At 40.6% G+C, this 17,175-nt stretch overlaps 1 protein-coding gene across 6 annotated transcripts in view; it reads right to left on the reverse strand.

The window, feature by feature from the left end:
- Positions 1-341: 341 nt before the first annotated feature.
- LOC127649087 (casein kinase I) overlaps positions 342-17,175 on the reverse strand; it is a 30,773-nt gene continuing 13,939 nt past the window's right edge. For 3 of the 6 annotated variants that reach the window (XM_052134008.1, XM_052134006.1, XM_052134007.1), the window contains 6 exons: positions 8,220-8,304; positions 7,979-8,127; positions 7,810-7,893; positions 5,406-5,507; positions 3,621-3,727; positions 342-3,051 (listed from right to left, as the gene is read on the reverse strand). In XM_052134008.1, coding sequence (XP_051989968.1) covers positions 2,997-3,051; positions 3,621-3,727; positions 5,406-5,507; positions 7,810-7,893; positions 7,979-8,127; positions 8,220-8,304 — 582 coding nt within the window. In that variant the 3' untranslated portion in view covers positions 342-2,996. The remainder of the gene's footprint in view (positions 3,052-3,620; positions 3,728-5,405; positions 5,508-7,809; positions 7,894-7,978; positions 8,128-8,219; positions 8,305-17,175) is intronic. The other 3 variants (XM_052134009.1, XM_052134011.1, XM_052134010.1) reach the window with 3 other exon arrangements.

Consider the following 17,175-nt stretch of genomic DNA (forward strand, 5'->3'; position numbering starts at 1 on the left):
AGAACAGAATGTGTATTAAAAGAGACATTATTCAATGAAAAATAGTTTGTGTGAATCTCGTCTTTGGACACAAAACGAGTTGAATCAAACTTGTAATCTCAACACGCAGTGAAAGAATACTGAATTTTGCAGATTTACTACTCAATCACTGGCGAGTGAAATCTGAACATATACCAGCCAGTGGCTAATTTCTAGTTATAATAAATCGCTAATTGTTTGTCAAATAGCATGAAATTTGGTCTCATATGTGAGTGATCAGCATTTAGTAAAAGATTGATCTTGGGATTTAAGAATTGATATCGAGATCGTTCTTAATGAAGATCCTCACATTTTTTAATGACAGAATGACAAAGAAAGATGCATGGGGAAAATGTATGGCAATATGCAGAAGCATGAGAACTTATGAAGGAAATTATTTTCTAATGTGACTCTAATATGCCAATCAGTGGAATGACTTTGGTGGATATAAAGCAGTGATTCTCTTGCATCATGGTTCTGTTCTATAAGCAGCATAAAAAGAAAAATGTGAACATGTCAAATGCAGTGTGAGGAGTCTGATTATCTAATAAAAAAAAAGCTGATATTTACCTGATCATCCAGATTTTAACATCTCTTAAGCAGAATGGTTAACTTGGATTACATACAGCTAATAGTCACCACTACACAACATTAAAGGAATATTCCAGGTTCAATACAATTTAAGCTCAGTCAACAGCATTTCAGTCAATGTTTATTACCACCAACAAAATAAAAAAAAATGTCTCTCCCCCACTTTTCTGTATTAAAGGTTACAGTGAGGTGGACAATATTTTGAGGGTTTAAAGGCAGAAATGTGAAGTTTATCATTTTATAAAATCACTTGTAAATTAGACATGAGTTTTAACAGAATCATTAATATAAGATGTAAATTGGTTTAAAAAGTCATTTTTACAATAATTTTAGGGGTTATTATATCTTAATGGCAAAGAAGTTGTAAAATTGGCAATAACTTTGTCACACTAAAATCATGTTTACACGCATATTAAGTCTTGCCTATATACTTTCGAAATGATGAGTATTTTGACTTTTATGTATTGGCCCCATTCACTTCCATTATAAGTACCTCACTGTAGCCCAGATTTTTGCTTATTTTAAAGACAAGGAGGTGCCAGTTAAAAAAATGTTTTGGTGGTAAATCAACATTATGCCACAAATGCTGTTGACTGAGCTTAACTTTTATTGAACATAGAACTTTAACAAAATTGTACAACCTTATCTCTAAAACAGCCCATTCAAGTTTCTTGAAAGTCTGTTTTAAAGAGGTTAATAATTGAATAATCACAATGACTTGCTGGCTCTTCAGAACTGTTATGTAAGAAATGTAAAATTGTCAATTGGATCAAAATATTCAGTTTGTTCTCACACTATACAATAAAATATAGTTTAACAAGGGTGTGCCTCCTGCTTTTATGCCTTTTGGGGAATGTATTATACATTCTTTCTAGTGTAATAAAAAGGGAGTTTAAGGCAACTGCCCTGCAGCTTTGCAGATCTGTTCTATAGCACCACATCCTGGTGATTGATTGTAACTGGCCCTGTTTTGTAGTTAATGTCAAGTGATGTTGACTGTACTGTTGAAGTAACCACAAGGGTTGAGAGGCGGAGATAATCGCACCACAAACAAACTCAATACAGTGATTGTGCATACATACAAAATGTAACATCTTATGAGGCATAGAAGAAAAGCAACATTTAATAGGTATGTAAATCAATACACATCCTGACTCTGATAGGCAACCTTTGTTACTGCGTATAAACCCATAGACTCACATCTTGGAGGTTTGCTATGATACACTTTACAACAGTAAAAAGAAATCTGAGAAATGCCAACAAACTCCATTTGATTGGCATGAAGCACACAGTAGAGAATAAGCAATCTGAGAGGGTCATGGACACCTCAACCTGGATAGGAATTTTAGAGTGGGACACATTAGTGTTAAATGTTTTACATGGAAAGGCACAAACTATGTTTCCCAGGTAACTTAATCTAATGCAAAAAAATAAAAAGCACAATACATTATCCCCCAACCCCACCCCATTATCACTGAGAGCATTACATTGTGTTTCTTTGAAAGAGACCAGCCTGCTGTATTAATGATCTCATATCTGCCTTTATTTATGTTGCTTTCTGTTCATTTCAATGCCTGACGGTTTTCTTTTTGCCCCCCAAAAGTGCAATTCAGAGAGGAGATATCCCATATAATTATCTCCATCTCTCACAGTACCTGAGACCAGCCACTGTGCTACAATATCATCCACATTGACAGGAACATAATAAAAAAACAAAATATTTAAAAAAAAAAAACACTACAAGCGGTTAAAAAATAAATCACACATTCTACAACATGAGAGTAAAACTGTTCAACTCAGGGAGAGCAGATTTAGAAAACAACTTAAATAAAAATAAAAAAAGGGGAAAGACAATTTACATCGGTCGTTAGATTATGGTGCACATTTCTTGATACATCAGTCAGCAGTCTTTCCCCACTTATTTTGGTCCCATAAAACAAAACACCATGGAGTACACCACTCATTCAGCCAGTTTGGCGTTGTAAACAGATGTTTGTGTGAATGTGAGCTTGTGGTTGCCTTCTAGTTCTCAAATAATGGTTTTGGATGCCATCTAAGATACAAGTTCAAACAGTCCATCTGGGTTTAAGTCACATACATAAATCATCTAATTTATGACCATTTAAGTCTCTTCTGGGGTCCCACATTGTACAAATATATTTACCTGTTCCACTGAATTGTTTCCTTGCAAAGAGTGTCAGAGCCCAGCTTACTGATGTGTGTCTTCTCCGAAAGGATGCCACAAGTAAGGCAGTGAGTTTGTGTTCTGAGGTGGAGCACAACACTCAGAGCACAGATAGAAAGGGAAGGTGCTCCATATTTCAGATCAAGTCCTTTATTTTTGTTTTCTTTAAACACGCCAATGAATGTTTCAAACATGCTGCTCCTCACTTGTGCCGCTGAAGTGCTTTCCTCTTCCTCCTCTTGAAAAAACAACAGCACCTGAAACAAGCAAAGGAGTTAAAGATGACCTTGCAATCTCCTTCCTTCAGTCTCAAACCAGTCATGCACCGTCTAGTTTAGATAGAAATTAAACAAAATGTAGCAATAAACCAAGAGAGGTTGTGCGTTACATTGATTTTACCATGGATAAGGTGTGTTATTAGGCACAATGCAAAGTGGAGTGCTTAAAACCCCCTTACCCATGGTAAAATCCCTCTAATGCATGGACTTGAGACACCAATGTTCAATGTAAATGTATTAATAATTATAGAAATAAACACCAAGCAATGTAGTTCATTATCCAAACTGTAAGCAATGCATAGCTTTTAATATGGCACATTAATATAAAATGTGCAGTAACGGGTGTGAATTTGTCAAAATGTAAGAGTTGGAACTATTCTTTTTTATAAGCAAATTTAAACAATTATATTTCGACAATAAAAGAAAGTCCGATAATGTTAGCATGAGATCATACTGCAGAATTGTGCACAACCATCTGTAACTGGTGCAACAAATACATAGACATAAATGCTATAAAAGTGCTTTTACAGTTCATAAAAATTCCTTACTTTGTATCATCTGCCACCTCCACCTCAGCAGGGGCTGTAATGGGAGCGTTGGAGTGTCCCGCCGTGGGATCATCAGTATTCACTTCTCCATTGGTCGAGCTCATAACCTGAATATTAATTGAAGGCAATGTGCTTTGGAATATGGACTGGCTAAGATGAGCTATAATATCAAAACCACAGTATACAGTGCCAGACCCCCGTTTGTTTGTTACTTCACATTCAACATTGTTCCTGTAACTCTATCATAAAAGTGTATGGCTTAATAACCATTAAAGGAACAGTTTTACCCAAAAAGGAAAATTCTCCTGTCATTTAATCACCCTCATGCCATCCTAGATGTGTATGACTTTCTTCTGCTGAACATATTAAATGTGGTTGAGAAACAGATCAATATTTAAGTCCTTTTTTTACTATAAATTTCCACTTTCACTGTTCCTTCCACATTCTTCTTGAGTTTTTGGCAATTCGCATTCTTTGTGCTTTTATTATAGTAAAAAAAAGACAAATATTGATCTGTTTCTTACCCACACCTATCATATCACTTCTGAAGATAAGGATTTAACCACAGGAGTCACATGGATTATTTTTATGCTGCGTTTATGTGCTTTTTTTGACCTTCAAAGTTCTGGTCACCATTTACTTGCATTGTGAGGACCAACAGAGCTGAAATATTCTTCAAAAAATCTTTGTGTTCAGCAGAAGAGAGAAAGTTATACACATCTGGGATGGCATGAGGGTGAGAAAATTATGAGATCATTTAGATTTTTGGGTGAACTTTTCATTAAAAGGACACTTATTTGTCTTAAATTGTTCATAATCAAGTTGCTTAGCACCAACCAGGTCAAGTTAAGAAAGAAAGGGGAAAAAGTAAAATGAAGGAACGGTAAGGGCTTGGTTAGCTAATGAAACAAGCTAACACACAAAATGACCTAATAGAGTGCAATAGTGTCCATCCACTTTTTCAACCATCCTGTTTTTTTTCCCATTAATTCTTTCCATAGGAATTTCATAAACTCTTCATAAAAGTGTTCTAAGCCATAAACCAGCTTCAAGTTGAATCATATCATTATACACTTTCATTTGAAGCAAAAAATATTTGAAAATCAGACAACACAACACAACAGCATCATTCACAGTGTGTCATGGTTATGGGCCATCTCTACAGGGCTCGTTTGCCATGACTCTGATTGTTAAATATTTCTCTTCAGGATTCACTGATAATGTAGTTATTTACAAAAAAACATCACTATTAAGCATTTAAAATCAAGTTGAAATAATGGAGACTAATGGTTTCAATAGAAACATCTATTAACATCCTCTGACTTCACAGTGTGTCTCCATTTAAAAGTGTACAAGTTACTGTAAAAAATAAATTTCACAATGGAAAAAATGAATGGTACTTTTATTTCCAGAAACCGACTGTTGCACTATATTTTAGATGGAATTCTTGGGAATAACACCATGATTTTGAAATTGTAACATGGTGTAAATCACAGTTACAACGTGGATAAATAAAAACCCTAAGAACCCCATGTATGTACACAAGCAAATATCCATTTTGTCTTGCTTACGACTCATTTAAAAGCAGTATTTTCACACTGAAGTCACCATATCCCGACCCAAATTATCAGGGGCATGCAAGTGCGATGTGTGTTAGACAAAGGCGAAGAAAGGAACAGACCATTTAATTGTTCACAGCTGAAAAATGAACAGGAGTGTCTCAAGTGACAGGATGAGAAACAGAAAGACACTAAAACCATGCAGTACTGCGCAAACACCCAGTACCTGGACAGAGCCCCCCAACCTATCGGCTGTGAGGTGCGACCCCAGGAGCTCCCTGTTGGTCACGGGAGTGGGCTGAGACTCACTTCCTTTGGGTTCTGGTGACTGGCATGACAGCAGTGGGGAAGGGGGAGGATGTCAGAGGGCATAAGAGATTTATTTGAAAGGAGGTGAGGGTGTAAAAGGGAAAAAAAAGAACAGAACGAGTTTAAAGAGGAACGCCTTCCATGCACAAGCAGACTGCTCTAGCTAACAGGATAGAGGTGGAAAAACAAGTGCGAGTGGAAAAAAGAAAGCACGTGACATGCAGAGATGGATAGAGGGAAGCTAAGCTCTTATCTTTCAGAAACAACTTGAGCAGATCTATTCAAGTCCTATAAAATGCAACGTTCTTAAATTACTTCTGTAGAAATACTGTAGAAAATGTTTTAAGAGACTGTGAACAAGATATGGAAATATCAGTCTAAAAGAAATTCAGCCTTTTTAGTAAATGACAGGTTTCAGACTACCAAAACTATTTTGTCCTCAGGAGAGCAACTTGCCTTTACTTTGTTGATGAATGAGCCAAAAAAAAAAAAAAAGGTAGATGTAAATGTTAAGGTAAACACATACTGCTTCTATGGATTAAAATAGAATCATGAGATTCTGAGGTAACAAAAAATTACAATGCATAAAGCAGTTAGGGTTTCACAAATATCCAAGGCAAGGTAAACAAACAAGGGAAGCTGGTACTTCAATGTAATAACTGTGTGGCCCATTCTTCCTCTTTTACATTAAGGACATAACTGTAAAACTGAAAAGTAAAATATTTGTCAAATAATTAAATAGTTTACCGCTTGATACTGGTATCCATACAATGACACCAAAACCTATATTATTCATTGACTGTACACTAAATAATTAGCATAAAAAAAATACAGGATGTGAGTTAGAAAATAATCTAATTTACATTTGTGTGAACAGTATAATTGTGCATTTTTCCTATATACACATACATACATACATATGCATACAGTCAGGGAAAAAAGTATTTGATTCCCTGCTGATTTTGTACGTTTGCCCACTGACAAACAAATGATCAGTCTATAATTTTAATGGTAGGTTAATTTGAACAGTGAGATACAGAATAACAACAAAAAAATCCAGAAAAACGCATGTCAAAAATATTATAAATTGAATTGCATTTTAATGAGGGAAATAAGTATTCAACCTCTCTGCAAAACATGACTTAGTACTTGGTGGCAAAATCACAGAGCAATCACAGAGGTAAGACATTTCTTGTAGTTGGCCACCAGGTTTGCACACATCTCAGGAGGGATTTTGTCCCACTCCTCTTTGCAGATCTTCTCCAAGTCATTAAGGTTTCGAGGCTGACGTTTGGCATCTCGAACCTTCAGCTCCCTCCACAGATTTTCTATGGGAATAAGGTCTGGAGACTGGCTAGGCAACTCCAGGACCTTAATGTGCTTCTTCTTGAGCCACTCCTTTGTTGCCTTGGCCGTGTGTTTGGGGTGTTCATTGGGAAACTTGTTCATGTTCATTGGGAAACTTCAGACGGGCCTGTACATGTGCTTTCTTGAGCAGGGGGACATTGCGGGCACTGCAGGATTTCATTCCTTCACGGCGTAGTGTGTTACCAATTGTTTTCTTGGTGACTATGGTCCCAGCTGCCTTGAGATCTTTGACAAGATCCTCTCGGGTAGTTCTGGGCTGATTCCTCACCGTTTTCATGATCATTGCAACTCCACGTGGTGAGATCTTGCATGGAGCCCCAGACCGAGGGAGATTGACAGTTCTTTTATGTTTCTTCCATTTGCGAAATATCGCACCAACTGTTGTCACCTTCTCACCAAGCTGCTTGGCGATGGTTTTGTAGCCCATTCCAGCCTTGTGTAGATCTACATTCTCTTTGGTCTTGGCTATGGTGGAGAGTTTGGAATCTGATTGATTGATTGCTTCTGTGAACAGGTGTCTTTTATACAGGTAACACATTGAGATTAGGAGCACTCCTTTTAAGGGTGTGCTCCTAATCTCAGCTCATTACCTGTATAAAGGCACTTGGGAGCCAGAAATCTCTGATTGAGAGGGGTTGAATAATTTTTTCCCTCATTAAAATGCAATTCAATTCAATTTATAAAAGTTTTGACATGCGTTTTTCTGGATTTTTTTGTTGTTATTCGGTCTCTCACTGTTCAAATTAACCTAACATTAAAATGATAGATTAATCATTTGTTTGTCAGTGGGCAAACGCACAAAATCAGCAGGGGATCAAATACTTTTTCCCCTCAGTGTATATGTATGTATATGTGTGTGTGTGTGTGTGTGTGTGTGTGTGTGTGTGTGTGTGTGTGTGTGTGTGTGTGTGTGTGTGTGTGTGTGTGTGTGTGTGTGTGTGTGTTTTTCTCACCTGGTTTTTGGTCTGTGGTTGTGCTTTGTCTCTGCTGCTGGGCTGCAGAGGTGTGTCACTAGGCATGGGTCCTATTGGAGTCGGCTGTACAGACAGAAAAAAAAAAACTCAATTGTTTTTTATTTTTGGTACTAGAAGGTGTATGGTACTACAACCAACTAAAACTTACCAGTGGCTTGCCGACCCAGTCATATTCATAGTCAAAGACATAGCCATTTCTGTCAAAGAGGTCTGTAAAGAGTTTTCTCAAGTAGTCATAATCCGGTTTTTCAAAGAAATCCAGCCTCCGCACATAGCGCAGATAGGTGGCCATCTCTTCTGTCAGATGAGGTCAAAGTTAATGGCATGCACATGAGGTGAGGGTGAGAGGGAAATGTTTCCGACCTTCTGAAAACAAATGGTACGTTTACCTGGAAAACTCTCACAAAGCACTTCTATAGGGGTTGCCCTTTTGGTATCTCCGATTTTCTGGTAGCGCTCCTTAAGTGTGTCCGCCTTAAATAAAACAGAAAACAATTCAGATAAAAAAAGACCTAAAAAAAAGATAAAGAGCATTTAAAGGATTCTGTGAAGAAATTTGTAACACTTTAAAATATAGGTATATAAATAAGGTTACATTGTTTAACATTAGTTTACAGCATTAGTTAACATGAACTAACAATGAACAATAATTTTAAAGCATTTAGTAATCTTGGTTAATGTTAATTTCAACATATAGGAATAGAACAAATTTTAATCAAAAGTTGTATACGATAACATTAGTTAATGTACTATAAACTAATAATTGTAATTTTTCCTTTCTTTATTGACAAAGATTAATAAATGCTGTAAAAATATACTGTTCATTGTTAATGCTAGTTCATAGTGCATTAACAAAGGTTAACGAATGGAACCTTATTGTAAAGTGTTACCACAAAATGGGTATAATAAATGGCTTATGTAATTTCTTCTTCCTTTCAAGCTAATAGGACAAATAATGATTAGCAAGTGGGTTGTTGACGCTTAGTGCCCTATTTTAAGAGTGCTTGCGTTAAGCACAGCGCTATGCCATTAATCATAAATGCAAAGTCAATGGGCATGGCCATAAAGTTTTTTTTTTTGTGCAAGTTTGCTCTTAATTCTAGGCGCACGTGGGTTTGGCAAAATTGTGTGTACATGGCGCTAATGGGCTGGGTCAAGTGCAATTTATTCTGGTGGTTCTTCTCCATTATAACAGCATCTGCATCTTATATAATACATTTTTTGTCAAGCACTAGTGATATAAACAATGACAAAACATTCATAAGAAGTTGGTAGTGTGAATGGACTGTATGCAATGATTTAGAAGAATAGCAATATGGACACACTCCTTTTATACTCATGGAATTTGTGGTTCAGGATATAGATGTAGGCTCCATTAAATTATAAAGAATCTAAGAATTATTAATAGTTTTCCTCTACTGACACAAATCATGGCTAATATTAACAGTGATTTTATTGGAACGCACTTCACTTCTACCATCGATTTTGAAAAATGTACTTATTTAAAATGAAATCAAACAAATATTTGTAAATTTTTCAAACAAAACTAAAATGTCATTAAAATGACTAATTGTTTAAACCAATCATACCACATCAAAACATTTTTCTCTTTCCAACTTCTTCCAATGTCCCCTTTTGCAGTGACTTAAAAATCACACTATGACAACAGGTGGAAATATACCATTACAAATTAGATCATAAATACAATTGTAAATATAAACACAAAAATAATAATAATAATAATAGAAAATCAACCATGACCTATAGGCAGTTTAACACAAATCAGCTACAACAGTGATCGTCATATTGTTCCTCTATATTTTCAGAGTTTGGACATGAACTTTAAGTTACTCACTTAACCCCAGTTCTCTGATAACAGGAGTGAGGTATCTCACTATTGGTATCGCCTCGGGTGTGGCCAATCCTGGAAGCACCAATAACACCCAGGCTGTCTGTTGAAAGTCCAATCGACAGTTGGCATAGCAATCATGGAGTCCTATCTCCCTGTATAAACTAAAGTCATAGGTGCCTACTATTCTCCGTACAGTCAGGTCCATAAATATTGGGAAATCGACACAATTCTAATCTTTTTGGCTCTATACACCACCACAATGGATTTGAAATGAAACGAACAAGATGTGCTTTAACTGCAGACTTTCAGCTTTAATTTGAGGGTATTTGCATCCAAATCAGGTGAACGGTGTAGGAATTACAACAGTTTGTATATGTGCCTCCCACTTTTTAAGGGACCAAAAGTAATGGGACAATTGGCTGCTCAGCTGTTCCATGGCCAGGCGTGTGTTATTCCCTCATTATCCCATTTACAAGGAGCAGATAAAAGGTCCAGAGTTAATTTCAAGTGTGCTATTTGCATTTGGAATCTGTTGCTGTCAACTCGCAATATGAGATCCAAAGAGCTGTCACTATCAGTGAAGCAAGCCATCATTAGGCTGAAAAATCAAAACAAACCCATCAGAGAGATAGCAAAAACATTAGGTGTGGCCAAATCAACTGTTTGGAACATTCTTAAAAAGAAAGAACGCACCGGTGAGCTCAGCAACACCAAAAGACCCGGAAGCCCATGGAAAACAACTGTGGTGGATGACCGAAGAATTCTTTCCCTGGTGAAGAAAACACCCTTCACAACAGTTGGCCAGATCAAGAACACTCTCCAGGAGGTAGGTGTATGTGTGTCAAAGTCAACAATCAAGAGAAGACTTCACCAGAGTGAATACAGAGGGTTCACCACAAGATGTAAACCATTAGTGAGCCTCAAAAACAGGAAGGCCAGATTAGAGTTTGCCAAACAACATCTAAAAAAGCCTTCACAGTTCTGGAACAACATCCTATGGACAGATGAGACAGAGATCAACTTGTACCAGAGTGATGGGAAGAGAAGAGTATGGAGAAGGAAAGGAACTGCTCATGATCCAAAGCATACCACCTCATCAGTGAAGCATGGTGGTGGTAGTGTCATGGCATGGGCATGTATGGCTGCCAATGGAACTGGTTCTCTTGTATTTATTGATGATGTGACTGCTGACAAAACCAGCAGGATGAATTCTGAAGTGTTTCGGGCAATATTATCTGCTCATATTCAGCCAAATGCTTCAGAACTCATTGGACGGCGCTTCACAGTACAGATGGACAATGACCGAAGCATACCGCGAAAGCAACCAAAGAGTTTTTTAAGGGAAAGAAGTGGAATGTTATGCAATGGCCAAGTCAATCACCTGACCTGAATCCGATTGAGCATGCATTTCACTTGCTGAAGACAAAACTGAAGGGAAAATGCCGCAAGAACAAGCAGGAACTGAAGACAGTTGCAGTAGAGGCCTGGCAGAGCATCACCAGCGATGAAACCCAGCGTCTGGTGATGTCTATGCGTTTCAGACTTCAGGCTGTAATTGACTGCAAAGGATTTGCAACCAAGTATTAAAAAGTGAAAGTTTGATTTATGATTGTTAATCTGTCCCATTACTTTTGGTCCCTTAAAGGGGTCATATAATGGTACATGCACTTTTTCAAGTTGATTGTACTGAAATGTGTGTTGGCTGTGCCTGTACAGCCCTCGCTCGTGAGCGAGCTGTCAATCATAGTCCGTCATCATTGTTGATACACTGGAGCAGAATGGTGCCTAAGCGATTGTGGTGTTCTGTTCTTCGGTGTAATAACGAACACAGCAGTCATTTTGATGTTCCTAAATCTGAACCGCTGAAGACGCAGTGGCTGAGTTTTGTTTACGATGGGAATATTCCCCACGAGCAACGTCAATGCGTTCATGTTTGCGCGAATCATTTTTCACCAGGCTGCTTTATAAACGAGGGTCAGTATAAAGCTGGTTTTGCTAAGAAGGGGCGGGGTGACCAAAGCTCATTATCATTTAAAGTCATATGCACTGAAACGGCGTGCTGAAAACAGAGCTGTTTTTGAGCAGGTAAAATTTGTGTTTTCTTAAAATACTAATGAGAATTTTTAATAAAAGTATATTACAAAGTTTTCATTTAGACCCTAAAGATTCATATTAACTTGTACAAAAATGGCATTATATGACCCCTTTAAAAAGTGGGAGGCACATATATAAACTGTTGTAATTCCTACACTGTTCAACTGATTTGGATGTAAATACCCTCAAATTAAAGCTGAAAGTCTGCAGTTAAAGCACATTTTGTTCGTTTCATTTCAAATCCATTGTGGTGGTGTATAGAGCCAAAAAGATTAGAATTGTGTCGATGTCCCAATATTTATGGACCTTACTGTATATCTCTTCTCCATGCAACTGTAAGGAGGGAAATGTGGTGAGATACCCCACTCCTGTTATCAGAGAACCAGGGTTATGCAAGTAACCTTAAGTTCTTTTTGTAACATTTGTTCGGTATCTCACTATGGTACATAGCTAACTCCCGTATTGCAGATATGCTGTCCGGAGGAGACAGTATCCCGACTTGTAGTGTCCAATGTACATCTACCCAATCAATTTGCAAAGAATGGATATTTGGGGGGTGTGTGTGTGTGGGGGGGGGGACAAATAACACACTTGTTCTTCACTGTGTTACTGTTGATGTTTGTGTGTGTTTTTATTTTTTAAACATCAGCAGATTGACTACCCACACCATACCGTCTATATACAGTCTATAAAATCAAGACAAATGTGTGAGACGATGCCCAACTCACAGTTGCACAAGTGTCCTGGCTGAAATTCCTTTAAGCAGCTCCCATGAGGTAGCCATGCTGGTAGAATGAGCTCTCAAGTCCTCTGAAAATCACAACCCCAGACTATTACAACTTAATATAGTAGCCTCTACTACCCAGTAAGTCGTGATATTGGTCTGCCCTTACAAGAATCAGCTCAAGAAACAAAAATGGATTACTCTTTGTAACAGGGTTCATTGTGGGGGAAAGGAGGAAAATGGGAAACGTGACGCTTCAACTCAAAAGGTTGGTTTTTAATAATGTATCACTACAAAAATAGCTTTTCAGCTTCAACATAGAGGACTTTAGCACTTGAAGCGTGTCTCTCTCTCTCCTCGCCTCTGGCGTGGTTCCTCCTTATATTACTCTCCCCAGTGAACACTCAACCACGCCCCTCCGCCACATACCCCCACAGGCCATGGAGTCATCCGGTCTGCCCACCCCCCCCATTTCTAGAGAGAAAGTCTGCGACAGCCATCTGCACCCCCAGCCTCTGGACCTCGTCAAACCTAAACAGCTGAAGAGCCAGATACCACCAGGTGATCCGCACGTTGGTATCTTTCATGCAGTGGATCCACTGGAGCGTGGTGTGATCTGAATAGAGGGTAAAAGCACACCCCAACAGGTAGTTACGGAGAGTGAGGATGGCCCACTTGAAGGAAAGACACTCTTTTACAATGGTGTTGTACTTATTTCCCTCAGCGAGAGCTTGCAACTAAATGTACAGCACCGGCCGTTCCTGCCACTCCACCACCTGTCTGGACCCAGACCACAATGTTCCCAGCTCCATCACTGGTCATTGGTCCAGGAAATGCCCAGGTTCTCCAAAATTCCAGCAGGCCAGCCTGTGTCAGTGGGTTCAACCACCTGTGGGGGAGAGAGTAGAGACATCGGGGCCACTGGCGGCAGGGAAATCCCACCGGACAGAGAACCGGGTTCTGCGGTACATTTCCTCACCCCCGGGGAACTGGGATTAACTGTAAAAAAGGGACAGATTGAGAGGAGTGAGAAGGGGGAAAGAGAGATGAGGGAGAGTGAGTGGGAGGGCTCTTCCACCCTCTGATACACTGACATACGGTTCTAAGCCAGCATATGGACGGCCTCTTCCAGCAATACCAGGCGGAGGCACTGGACCCACTCCGCCATTCCTTTTGTCAGACGATGGATAAGCTGTTCCAGCACCACGATAACGATGACTCCCTCTGCGTCGTGGTCCTCAGCCAGCAGTCACTTCCGGCAGGCGTCCCGGAGCTGTTGAGTGAAGGCAGGCCGGTAGTTGTTGCACAGCGAGCTGGGCTTCCCTGGACAAGAGTGGGATGAGTCTGGCCACCAAACTAAGCATGTGGCCAGCTCCAGATCTTGGCCGTCCTTTAAAATAGATCCAAGAATGCCTCCGGATCATCTACTGTCCCATTTTCATGTGGGCTGTTGTGTCTGGGGTTGTGACCTGGGCTTTCTCAAGGTGCAGTAAGCTCCAGACCACATGCCGGTCCTCTGCTTAAGCTTGGAGCACAGAGCAGGTCCTCATATTGAGCGTTATGCATACTGGCGAGGGACATGATGACTTCAGCCAAAGGTGAGGACTCCATGTCGGCATATATTTCCTCCAAGATACCGGGTTTTGGCACCAGTGTAAAGGGGATTGTTGTGGGGGAAAGAAGCGGGAGCCAGATCCACATTTAATGAACTTTAATCAGACAGAACATCAAACTGAAAACACAGCAACATAAACACTCTCAAAGCGGCCTGTGTCTACAAACAAGTGGGTGTTGACCATTGTATTAGAGTTGATCCCCACATGACAAGCCGATATGGCAGCGAGATAAACCTTGATGGTAGAAAAGGGCCTGCCTTTATCTAAAAGTTCAAGCAGAAAACACAAAACATCAGGAACTGAACATAAAAATGGAACAACGTGTCTGTGCACACCAATGCTGAAACACAGCCCATTTCCGATCATACATTGAGCGCATCGAAGGAGCTCTCATTCTCTGAATCATTTCAATCACCCTGGGAGGTAAACCGGTGACACTCAAATTTTGCCTCTCATGGGCCAGGCCCAAAGAGCTACTTGGTCCGGGGTGAAATATTTCCACCCGCGCTTAGAAACTGGAGATCCCTGAGCTGCGGGAGCTGCCAAGGCTGGGCGCACAAAATAATTTGGTCCACCAGCAACAGTTTCCCCAGCCAGTTCAGGGCAATCAGTATGACTGAGTGACCATATTATTGTACTCTTTTTAGAGTTGGACTCAGTGGAGGAAATGAGTGAAGTAGCCCGTTTGGCCAGGGATGCGCTAGGGCATCCGCACATAGGAGCACATTCTCTCGCCAGACAGTAGAACAGAGGGCAACAAAAGTTTTTGTGCGATGCAAAGAGATCCACGGGAGCTCGCCCCATCTCTTCCACAACTGACTCACCACCTAAGGGTGAAGTCTCCATTCTCTTTAATGAGGATTCCCTCTGGACGTGCATCGCCCGTAATGAGAGAAAGTATGCACCACTCCACACAATTAGTTTTTGTGCCAGGCTGTGTAGCCACTGCGAATGTGTCCCCCCATCTGTATATGTATGCCACTGTTGTCGTGTTGTCTGATCTGACTAGGACCCAGTGGCTTTAAAGGAACTATACAAAGTGCTTTAATGCTAGGAACCTTGTCAGTAACTCCAGAAAATGTATGTGGGCATTCTGTAGTGATGCGGACCAAACCCCGTTCACTATTCTGCTTTTGCACACTGTGTCCCAACCTGTAAGTGACGTATCTGTTGTCACCACTTTCCTCAGAGAGACCGTCCCCAAAGGGGATCCCTCGTGAATGAAAGGGGAGATTCTCCAGTGATTGAGAGCGAGCAATCCCTCTGACATCACTCTTACTCTATGATTTAAATGACAGCCAGGACACAAGAGCTGCATTGCAAACCAACGCTGAAACTCTCACATTTGCAGTTGTCTCAAAGGAATGGCTGACACCGTCGAGTCAATCAGATTCATTCAATCGTTTGTGGGTGAACAGTGTAATACAAAATTTTTGGTTTGATTCTCCTTTTCCTCTTGGCTGGAGGGGCAGAAAACAAACATACTTTTTGAGGGAGGAGTGGAACAGAGACTCCGCGAGGGCTCTTCACCCACTCCATGTCCTGAACCAAAACACTGGTTATGTCAACAGTCTCTTCTTGTTCCCTTGAGGGTTGGATGGATTATGTTTAGAAGCCTTGCTTCTCAGCTGGGGCTGTTTCGGATGTACTCCTGCCAGTGCAGACTTCTGGTGCGGTGAGCGAGGCCTGGTCTGGGTTCTTAAACCAGATTGTCCACCTATAAAAAGGGTTGTGAACCTGGAACATGATGGATTTTTCCTTACATCACACTGCTGTCGCATTGTGGACACCACAGCCCCCAGATTCATGGGGGGGGATTTAGGAAAATCTTTATTCTTCCACCAGGCCAGACAGACCAAGTGAAATAGCCTGTTCGTCCACAATGGCGAGTCCCTTGCTGCAGCCGCAACTCTAGATCTACACAGGTTGTGATCTGCAATAACACAGATTTCTTCCCACAATGCTGCATCCAGCGCCCACACATACATTTGTCTGCCCATCTACTCTATCAACTCGGTCTGATATGCTGCGAGCAGCGAGGTGGCATTTATAGCCCTTACAGCTAAGGCTGAAGGCTGTCCCAAAACCGACGCATCTCCACGACACACGCTGGGACAGCTAGAATACACTGTTTGACCAGGACAGCACAAGACGGCAGCACGAGATGGCAGCCATTTGCAGTCGTACAGATTCTTCTCTGTACGCTGGCCAATCTGTTTGTAGCATGAAGCCTCCACATGTGCTAGGTCTCCACGGTGATATGCTCAACAAGCCACATAATAAGATGCGCGGATTGACGTCTCAGAAGCGGAGGCAACTGAGATTCGTCCTACACCACCCGATTGAGGCAAGTCACTACGCCACCACGAGGAATTGGAGCGCATTGGGAATTCCAAATTGGGGAGAAAATAAAACAAATTATAATAAAAAATTTAAGGTCCAGCTCTCCTTGGACAGTAGAGGGGGACTTTTTTTGCTAGCGGCAGAGAAAAATTATTCGATGCCGCAACCTACAGACTCCTTTCCAAAACTCTGTATGAAACAGGAACAATGCGGGCAACACTTGGGATTTGCGAGTGTGGCTTGTGCATGCCTGTCCCCCAGACAGGCGATACATAGCGGGCGGGAATCCTTCAGCGATATCATAGTTCCACAAGCGCACGGCGGGTAGGGATCCTTCTCCTTTGCTCTGCCGCTCAGTAAGCTCGCACTTGCCATGGCAGAACCCAAACTCAAAAACACTTGATTCTGTGTTAATACTCTTAATGTTACAAGACCAGCTGATCAGCCACACCACCTCAACATACCGTAGAGGTAGAAGCTATAACAGCTCAAAACTGCAGAAAATGCACAAACCTGCCTCGTCACACTGGTTCACGCCACCCAGAGAAAACCATACAAATACAGCAGAAAATATATTCACTTTGACAGTAAATATACTGTTCTGCGACGTACCTGAAAGGCTCACCTAATGATCTGTTAACCGACCACTTCTTACAAGTCCTCCTGAGGATAGCATCCAATGATCTTCACGGGGAAGAGAACGACAATGAAGTAGG

This window comes from Xyrauchen texanus, chromosome 9, assembly GCF_025860055.1.
Source record: "Xyrauchen texanus isolate HMW12.3.18 chromosome 9, RBS_HiC_50CHRs, whole genome shotgun sequence".
Classification (NCBI taxonomy): domain Eukaryota; kingdom Metazoa; phylum Chordata; class Actinopteri; order Cypriniformes; family Catostomidae; genus Xyrauchen; species Xyrauchen texanus.